General features: G+C 37.3%; 1 protein-coding gene across 1 annotated transcript; it reads right to left on the reverse strand.

Annotated features, from left to right (window-relative positions):
• Nucleotides 1-2,984: 2,984 nt before the first annotated feature.
• Nucleotides 2,985-10,413, reverse strand: LOC140820298 (protein EXECUTER 2, chloroplastic-like). The gene is made up of 11 exons (XM_073180639.1): nt 9,901-10,413; nt 8,999-9,115; nt 8,863-8,928; nt 6,598-6,704; nt 6,421-6,502; nt 5,188-5,874; nt 4,662-4,788; nt 4,405-4,571; nt 4,252-4,326; nt 3,360-3,452; nt 2,985-3,274 (listed from the first exon to the last, which is right to left on the reverse strand). Exons 1-11 carry the CDS (start codon nt 10,231-10,233, stop codon nt 3,173-3,175), a joined length of 1,956 nt encoding a protein of 651 aa, XP_073036740.1. The 5' UTR covers nt 10,234-10,413; the 3' UTR covers nt 2,985-3,172.
• Between the last annotated feature and the right edge of the window lie 249 nt (nt 10,414-10,662).

The following is a 10,662-nucleotide window of genomic DNA, read 5'->3' on the forward strand; positions in this document are numbered from 1 at the left end:
TGTTCCTCTCTTTACGGAGCATCAGTTCGTACATGTGATCCTCTCCAAAAGGATCCCCCAACTCGGAAATATGTAGGTACTCCCGATACTTCTCCAATTTCGCCAGCAGCCGGGGAGTATTAGCCTCACCACAGTAGTAGAGAAGTTGTAACTCCTGCAGTGCCTCCCAGAAGGCAAGAATCTTGTGAAAGACCTCCTCTTCTATTTCCGTCTTTTGTCTCTCCGCAGACGCATTCATGAACTCTTCCGCCAGATCGGGGACGCTGGGATCGCTAGCACCTGCCATTATATCTTTCTAACAACACTTTGCTGGTATGATGGCGGATCGGTAAGGCACTATTTATGATAAGAACAAATTAATAATGACCGTTGATCTTCAAGATGCCTGAACGGTTGAGATAAGTTTCGGAAATTGTACTGGGAGGTGAAAAGGCGTGCACAGCTGTCGAGGTGTCAGACTTATCCATTTCTCGAGATGTGGAGCGTTTTCTAGTAGGAATTAATTTTGGGTGCATCTCATTGTAACGAATGCGAAATTCAGGGAGGCTGGATAACAATTCATTCGGGTCCGGGAGACAAATCATCCAGGCGTGACATCTCCCCTACGGGATATTTGAAGGCTCCGATGCTATCATACACCATGAATTATTTCGCACCAATCGGGACAGCGAGTGAGACTCTAGCCCGACTATTTTAGGGATGGGTGGTGATACCCCTATAAGGGCCCGGGTCATGGATGACCCGGGAAGTTTCATTGGGTAGCCCGTATAGAAATCAAGAGGGCGATTATTACCTACCCGACTAGGCACTTCATGCATAGCCAGGTATTTACTTACCTCCCGGGCAGCTAGGGACCGGGCTTTCCTGCTAAAGCCGAGGGCTCAATACCCGAGTAACTTACTTAGAGGATCTCATGGATTATAGGGAAGAAAGCGACTGGGCGGGAAGTCAACGTCTTTAGCCTGAACGTATCCCCGAAAATATTGAGAAGAAAGGGACTGGACATGCAGTCAACGTCCCTTATTCTCGGAGTACCCACGAAGCTATCGGGAAGAAAGGGACCCGACAGGCCGTCAACGTCCGAGGGTACAAGTAGTAGGTGAGCACGCGCATCAAGGTAACCCTAGCTTCCCCTCCTATAAATAACAGGTATAATTGTCATTCAGGGGGGAGAGAATCTATTTATTCACAAGCATTCATACATTTTTACTCAAGTTTTCTTCATTGACAACCCTGCTGACTTAAGCATTGGAGTGGTCACGCCGGACACCCCTCCGGCGCCCATTCACGAGTTCCTCTAATTGTTTGCAGGTCATAGTGGAAGCCATTTACCTTGTTCAATTTCCTAAATAACACTATAAATTTTTGATTTGATCCGGTGGAGCACCCGACCCTGCTCTTCCATTTCATCCGGATCGTATCACATACTATGACGTTAGCTCGAGAATTTACCAAGAGTATATTGAAAGATAGTGACTACATATTACATCTTCATTTAAAAAGAAAAAAAGAGATGATGTAATGTCATATTGAGAACAAAATAAATTAGATATTACAAAAAATTAAGATTTTAATATTATACGTGGAATATTATAGATAGATTATCATAATTTGAAAAAAAAAAAGAAGAAGAAAAAAAGAAACCGAAAGAAATGTTTACAATTCCAAAAAGAAAGGGGAGTTTGTTAATATACCTCTAGTTTTACCACCCAAGAAAAAGAGGTCATCCCATAAAGACTAGTCTTTTTTCCCAACCAAATGACCTTAAAATAAGCCGTTTGGGGATATAATATAAGATTTTTTTATTCACCTAATTCAATAACACATTATTATTATTATAAATTCATGTTACCATGTACCAACAATTCAATAAATATTGGGATAAGTCTCCTCTCTATATAATTTTTTAAAAAAATTGAGAGAGCCAGCAAATTTTTCTAAGGAAACAACTTGAGAACTTTTTGCGGAATGAAACAATTAGTATCAACTAAACAAAAACTTGTGTGAGACGATCTCACGAGTCGTATTTTGTGAGATAAATATCTTATTTGAGTCATCCATGAAAAATTATTGTTTTTTTATGTTAAAAATATTACTTTTTATTGTGAATATCGGTAAGTTTGATCAGTCTTGATCAACTATGTGACACACAATGAAAAGTAAAAACAAAATAAAGAGAACCCTATTGAAGTAAGCTTTATGATTTCATTTGATTTCTTCCTTGTGAGTTAATTTCCCAAATACAAAAAGTGAACAAATCGATGAAAACTCAGTACTACGTGTGCAGCCAATGCGACCAAACCACCTTTCCAAGTATCTTTTTTTTTTTTTGAATCAAGTCTAGTTACCTTTCCTTCAACTCGATTTTAGGGGGACAGAGCTAGAGTTTCCAATTTAAGGGGCTCGGAAGGAGGACGGCCTAGCCTTCGGATTCTTCCATCACAGCTCAGCCTTCCCAATGATGATGATTTTCAGAAATTCCATCAAACTAAAGTTCAAGAATTTACTGCTAAGAAATCGAAATAGTTGGCACTTATCAGATTGCAAGACGTTTCATCGTTCAGATCCATGGTTCACTCGAAGGATAGAAAACACAAAAGGATACAAACCATTGTAATCATATGGTTTCTTCTGAAGTGGGAGATTCTCAAGGGCAATAAGGTGACAAGGAAATGGAGATTTTTTGGCTGGCTTTCCCACTTTTACGTGCACAAAAAAAGTGCCAAGATCAAGAGTCCTTTTTATAGTAGTGTACCCCATTTTGCTTAGCTTCATGCTGTCCACCCATCCATTCACACATTCTTTTATATTTAAATCATGTACCGATTACTGAACATTCCCATGCCTCTCATTCTAGTTTTATTATATACCAGGGATTGATCATCATGGTTCTCCAGCAAAGAAATTACACCAAAGAAATAACATTCACAGGATGATATTTTACCAAACTACATTTTACCGCCAGGCTTCATAGCCTTCCACACTAGATCAAACATATGTTTCTTCTATTATCATCTCATGCACCACAACCAAGTGTCAAAATTTCTCCAGTCATTGCACAAGATTAAACAACATTATAATAAAAGTAAAAAAAAAAAAGAACAAAAAAGTTACTCGAAATTGTCAGTTCCAAAATCTAGCCGCAGAAAGTATATAATTTTGCTGCTTCGACTTACTCTGGTAGTTTCAAGCGATTGAACAGCACAAGAAAACTCTGTTCGGGGACAACATAAAGAAAACCAAGGTCCGCACCTTTCACATATGGACCCAAGCCCTGTGCAATCAACAAGAGTGACCGATAAACAATGCAACACTAGAGGCTAAAACTTGATAGGCATTTGTGCATGAGACTTCATTACCTTGCCGTTTAGTTGTAACAGTTCCCCCTCAACCCATTTGGGATTCTGGAACCCGAATTCTGCTATCCTTCCTTGGCCTCTGTAACTTGCAACCTGGAAGAACGTAAATACGTGTTTTGAAGTTCCTAACATAGAAAAACTTTAATCTTTCTTTTCTCAAGGGCGACTCTTGCCACGGTTTGGCACAATACAATAACAAGAAGTCTTTATCCAACTGAGTAGGATCGCCCTACATCATTGTGCTATATCCTATACTATATCCACCTTATCTATATTTAAATAATTTTATCCTCTTTTGTCGTTCCTAACCAAGTTTTTTTTGTCCCTCTCTTTTACCCTGTTAATAAAGCAAATATTTGTCATGATCTTACAAAAACTAACTGGGTCATTTATTAGTCGCCTGAGTATACATCTATCTCATCTTAATTGTGTATCTCTCAACAAGCACAACATTGACTCTCTCTAGACTCTAATGTTCTCATTTCTTGTCTTGTCCAACCTTGTATGTCCGCACATCCTCCTTATCATCCTCCTCTCTGCAACTCTTATCTATTGCTCATGCTGATTTGCAGACCGATATTCAGCTCCGTCTAACATAACAGATCCATACAAATTGGCACAATAAGGTGGAAACTTTTCCAGCCTCATTTGTATAAAAAAGATGCTCAACTCAACTGCCGCTTTTAAAAAGGAGTAAGTTCTGAATTCTCTCACTCATGCAATACTCATTTTCATTTTTATTTTATTTTCATAATCAGTTTGAACCTACTTTCCCGTTCTTCATTACCTTCATCATTTCACCACTCTATCGCAAGTAAGATATAGAATTCAAGTGTATTCAGCGGGCTATGCGCATCAATGGGGGAAAGAGAAGAGGGTCGCAAGTATTTACCACTCCAAGTTCATCTGGGTACATTCCCCGCTTAGCAAGCCGGTTACCTCTCCCAATTTTAGCACGAAAAGTCACCTAGACAGATGTCAGGCACAAGGTTAGTATATATCCAACAAACTAATCGCTAAACCAGAAAATGGACAAAACTCTAACCTGCCCTGCTGGAACATTCAAATCCCCGGTCAGCTTAACTGCCTCAACATACTCGAAGAACTCCATGTCGGAAGATTTATCATCACTATTCACAGTCCAGCTACCATATTTCCGCCTTAGTTGAACCACCTCAGTACCATAAGGGCCAAATGCACCAACATATAGACCTGAAGTCACAATAATACATCTAGAGTGAAATAGAAGTCATTTGTGTCAAAATAAACATGCATGGGAAAAGGGAGAGAACGTAAACTCACCATCAAATAGATCTAAATCACCTTGGGAGGTAGTAATACGACTAAAATTTGTGTACTCGGATAATCTATTCTGCTTCTGCGCATGACTGACAGCAAGCTTAACCATTTCTCGAACATCTTTGGAAATCTAGAGTGATCACAAGATAATTCTGAGTTTTAAAACAAATCAACATTAAGCATTGGAAGATCGAAACAACTGATACATATATAGAGCTATTCGAAACAAGACCCATTATTCAAGGTGCAGAACATTTCTAGTGCAAATTTCAAAATCAATAACCACATAGGAAATGCCAAATTGGAATACATATTCCATGAAAAAGATCAGGATAACCCCAAGTTTCCCCAACCTCACAGGAGGTTAACATAGGAGTAAACTTTATTGGACCAAAGGTGCACGTTTTCACAGATCCAATATTTGAACTCCTCATTCAAAACAGAACCTTTAGAAGCACATGTTTACCAATTGTTTTTTTCTACAACTCTTTCTTTAATAAAGTACACTCAACTTATTTTTCATTAATACCTTGGAAGAAACTTTATCAGAGCCCATAAACACCTTGGCCACATCAGGAGGCATAAGTTCAGAAACACTGTGGGCAGTGATAGCAGCTACCACCTCCACCTTCGATGCTGCATTTTTTTCTGCACCATTATCTTGATCTCCTTTTGGAATATGCAACACAAAGGAATCCCGCTCCGTATCCTTTATATTAGCTGGGACACGAACAAACTCATCTTTTGTATGATCGTCTTCTTTATTGTGCAATACTCCTCCAATGTAAAGTTTCATGTCTAGATTCTTTTCATCTTCCAATGTGTCATTATCTCCTTGAGCAGTGACTTGATCTTGTTGATTGTCATTTATATCACCCGCTTCCTCCTCGGAATCTTCACCGGTTGTTTTCACATCATCTTCTTCTATCAATTGCCTCACAGCATCCTCAGTCATGTCTTCGGTAATATTAACTTTCATTACTTTAAACTTCAGTTCTGGAATTTTTTCTTTAAGAAAATTCATGACACTTTTTATCCCTTCATCAGCTCCTTCCATGTCAATACTTTTTACTTTTCTTTTTTCCGCTTCACTTTCTTCTACGTTATCATCAACTACTGGTGTATCCACAATCTCACTTGCTGATGGCGTAGTGGATTTATCAGATGATGCACGTGAATTAGCCGAATTTCCTTTAGTTCGTTTTAGAAATACAACCTGTAAGATGCGATGCATAAGAACCTTTTCTGAGGAGATGATAAATCTATATAATCATCCGAATATGGATGGGCGAGCAATTCCAGGTGTGAAGGGCAGAACCTAAGCCACAGCACTTACTACAGGAGGTTCGAAACATGAGTGGACTAGGCCTCATTTTCAGCAATACCATCAAATTTCTTGGGCTTTTAAAACAGTTAAGGGGTAAATATAGGCGAAAGAAGCTTGATTTCAACCCCATGCTCATGAGTTCAGAATTCATCCCAAGTAAACCGACATTTCTCATGAAAATTAGAAATATTATTTGACTCGCAACTCAAAATGAAAAAAAGTATTGAATCATATAAGCTTTCTGTGGCCAACCAATTAGTTTGTTGTTGAAGATGTTGGTCTTCCAAGATTTTTTGTCTGTTTTGAGTCACACCGTGTGCACACACGTTTAAAATTATGTTTCTTAAAAGAAAAAAAGATAAGAGAAGATTCCAATGGAAAACTTCAACATTTAGCCATAACTAGCAACAAAAATTGATAGACTATTCAGATCACCTGCATCTCATGTGTCCCATTTGCATCTTTAACCACAAATATTTCAAACAGTGGAGTTCCAGGAGATGAAGTGACCAACTGCCTGCAATAATTTCTCATTACTGGAGACTTTATGCTTGCATAATTACGGAGATCAAAACAAGAAAAATGATCTCTTCTTTAATTTCTTATTAGCACCTTGGACTATAACTTCTGCCAACAAATCTTCCCATTCCAGGAGTGATCCGAATCAATCTCCCAAAAGGATCATCCGAGTCCTTAGAATATCCAACCCACCAACCAACCTGCATGCATGAAATAAATATGAGCAGTGTCAGATTCTAACTTTCGAGCAAGAAATTGAACTCATGAAACAAGGAACAAGAAAGGTAAGGATGAGCATCTGCAACGTTCTCCCACATCTGTTAAATATATGGAAATAATCATTCTATATCTATCCCCTCTTCACATATTTTTTGTATTTCTCATATAATGTCCTTGTAGTGCCAACTGAGATAGTTTTAATCCCTAGTGTTAGAAGACATCAAACACATATTGTACCAGGACATAGTGGCATAGCAAAAGCAGAACTGAGAATTAGCATGCAGGTGACATCTCATGGAAAGTCAAATAATGATAATCATGAAATTCTTATATCCGAAAGTAGAATTATGTCAAAGAATAACACCATGACAATTTACTATTATTTTATTTATTATTCATGCACTACTGATTATGGCTCCACATAAAATGTTCCAAAGAAAACCATCATCCTTTGATATCAATAAAAATAATAAATCTTGTGGCTCCACATAAAATGTTCCAAAGAAAACTATCAGCCTCTGATATGAATAAAAATAATAAATCTATACTAGGAGTCCTTCAGATTTCTTATCAAATACTCTTTGATGAAACATCTTAAGCTTTTATCAATAACCGCAATCTAATACAATGTGGTGCTTCTGATTCTATGTCATGTTCTTGAAAAGAATTTGAAGGGTGTACTAGATATTTATTATCTGGTGATGGTTCGTTGATAATATGAGTTTTTCAAATGTAGGGCGTTCAAGGTATTTGTGTCATAGAGCACTGTTTGTAAAACAATATCATGAAAAAAAAATCAGTGTTCTAAAACTCGTGTCTAGGAGGTCCTAGGTGGTTCAAGGCGGGCCTAGGCGTTTAAAGTTTTTTTGGGAATTTTTTTTTGGGTTTTTAATTTTTGAAAGCCGAATTAAACTAGAACATGACATAAGAAAGAATTATAAACTCGTGCTTTTAATTTTTTGGGATTGAAAGCCCAATTAAAACAACGATTTGTTGCCTTGCGCTTGCCCTAACATGTCACTCTCATCTTCTTTGTTTATTTACTTCTGCACATATACGAAAATCGAACAAGACCCTGAAGGTAATTTTTTCTTTATTTTGATTTTTTTTTTCATTGCCTATAATTCTGATCCGCCTTAAGCAGGAGCAATGAACCAGGTGTCAATTGGATTTTAACAAAGTTTGGACCGAAATTTAGATTAAGAACCATTACAAGTCTCTTAATGCCGTGGAATCCGCCTAGGCTCTAGGTGCTAGTCTGGGGCCCGACTTGCGCCTAGCGAATTTTAGAACCATGGAAAAATTAATAATAGAAGAATGTTGTGTTTGATCAAGCTCTGACATATATTTCCAGTGCTTAATTTTGAGTGTTTCACCATCAAACTTGATGTGTGATAGCAAAGCAGTTAATTGCTCTAGTGAAGTAGCACATGCAAGTAGGATTCATTTTTGCAACGTAAATTTTTTTGCAGTTGTTTACTTTTGCGTAAAACAGTCATCAGCCATGCCATCAATTTACCCAAGGAATTGGATGTTCAATAGCTAACCATATCTATCCACGCTACATTTAATTACGAGCTAATTATAGTTTTCTTTTAGTCTCTTTCGTGAACAAACTCTTGAAATGATCAAAATAATATAACTTTTTCAATTACTTAGATTAAATTAGTGTTTAGACTTGATTATTTTGTAAATCAACATTCGAATTATGGAACTGTATGATATTTTCTTCAAAAATTCTCCTAACCTAAGTGGTCAAATAAAAAATACAAATGACAACATTACAAGCCAAATAATACACAACATATATGTATGGTGCGTGCTAGCAACTAGTAGAAATCAAAGTCTTTACCGGTGAGGGAGATTTATGAAGGAACATACAGTTGCTATTATCAAGTTTTATTTCGTGTACTCCGTATATAATCAGACAAAACTTAAGGTGTAGTACAATATTCTGCAACTCAGAATCTCCAAACTAATACCTATCATTAAAAGGAAACTGGGAAAGAAGGTTGACGCCATGCCATGTATTGGCATTTATAGACTGAGAAGTGGAAAAGACAAGAGTAACAAAAGCAGGAAACCAGATAATCAAGATAGAAAAGGCGTAAAAAAGCCAACAGTATATTACGGTATTACCAGACCGCTTCCTGTACTTTGGCATAATCTTGAGGCATCTTGGTAACGTTCTTCCTTGATTGCATACTGGAGCAAACAGAAACTGATAAAATTTTAGAAAATTTGCGCACATAACTCAATTTGAATACTAATTTACCTTCAATTGAGCCATAATTTCAGCGATACTATCTTTTGATGTTGTATCCGCAATCGCTTTTTTCAACTTAGCAGCTTCCTGGAAGTCTTCACACTCTATTGCGTCATCCAGTTGAAACTGTGAACTATAACAAGTCATTATTTCTCAAAATGGAATGACAGTTGTCTAAAATTTCTTCTTCCTATAAATCACTCGATAAATTAGAGACCCCTTTCAGTCTCAAATGCTTCGGCAAGCAAAACATACTGTGCCACATAAGTCAAAGATAACAGGTGGGGTACAAATTACAATCACAAACTCCACCAGAAAAAAAATGTTTGAAAAATAAGCTGATCTACCTACCAAAAGACAACCTATCATTTGCTTAGAACTAAATAATTACTATCGCGGAACAACATATACATTAATGACTTGCAATCAGAAAAGTGAAACATATGCCCAAAGCCCCTTCAATAAAGATGATGGTTAGAACAGACAGTGGCAAATATTTAAAGTTTAATTACATAGTTCAATTTGGACCATTTGACAGACTAAAACCAATCAGCCAAAACTTTCCCAAGGCCCTTCTCATCCTATACTAAATGCTGCTATGGCTTTTGAGTAGGGATGGAACTTAATCTACTTTGATATGTGCGTGCAGGAGGACTGCCTCGCGTCGGTAGCACCTTCGAAATCCTACTAGAATAGATTAATGCACATATATAAGATAAATTTTTTTTTAAAAAAAGATTATCCTAACAAATCAAGACCAAAAGCAATTCTGACAGTAAATCCACAATAGTATACAAGTATACCAAAAAGCATCTCTTAAATCCCAGAGAGAGAGAGAGAGAAACAACTATCAACGCACAAACTGTATTCGTAAACATCTACAAGAACCGGTGTGCTCAAAAGAATTGAACCTTGAGAACAGATGCATAGCTCTCAGCCTGCTCAATCTCTGAAAAATGGCGGGTCCACCTATTCCAATCCCAATCTGCAGATGACGATGATGAATAACAAAAACTGCTACCATTACTGCCAGAGGTGCCATGATTACCGCTCTCAATATTACTCCGGCAAATGCAAGCCAGCCTTGAGTTCTTGCTTCTTGTAAGAAGAACTTTATGAGCGAAATCGACTGAATGTTTCTTCTTGGAGAGAGGGCCGGTGTCTAGTGAAGATGATGAGAAAGGTCGGAGCTGGGGAGGCGGAACGGCGGACTGCCCAGTCGCCCAAGCATTAGCCACCGACATCTTGAATTGCTTAGCTTAATTTGCAATCTTGAATCGTGGGTTGAGGTTATGGAAATGATTTTCACCCTTTTTCCCCTAAAATTTTCCAAAATTTTGAGATATTTTCTGGAAATAGAGGAGCTGAGAAAGAGCGTTGGGCATTATGGATAGAATCTCGTCTCTAGCTGGATAGGATAACTCTCGATCTTATTCGTACAACAAACAAAAAAAAATACACCTAATAATCAAAGCAAAAATATATGTGAACGAGTCGTATTTTGTTAGACAAATTTTTTATTTAGGTCATTCATGAAAAAATATTACTTTTTATGTTAAGAATATTATTTTTTATTGTGAATATCGGTGGAGTTGACTCGTCTCACTTGGTGTATATATATATCCAAATAACATAATTATTTTTTAATAAAATTTTCTTAAATCTTATTTATC

Source organism: Primulina eburnea, chromosome 18 (genome assembly GCF_022965805.1).
Source record: "Primulina eburnea isolate SZY01 chromosome 18, ASM2296580v1, whole genome shotgun sequence".
Lineage (NCBI taxonomy): Eukaryota > Viridiplantae > Streptophyta > Magnoliopsida > Lamiales > Gesneriaceae > Primulina > Primulina eburnea.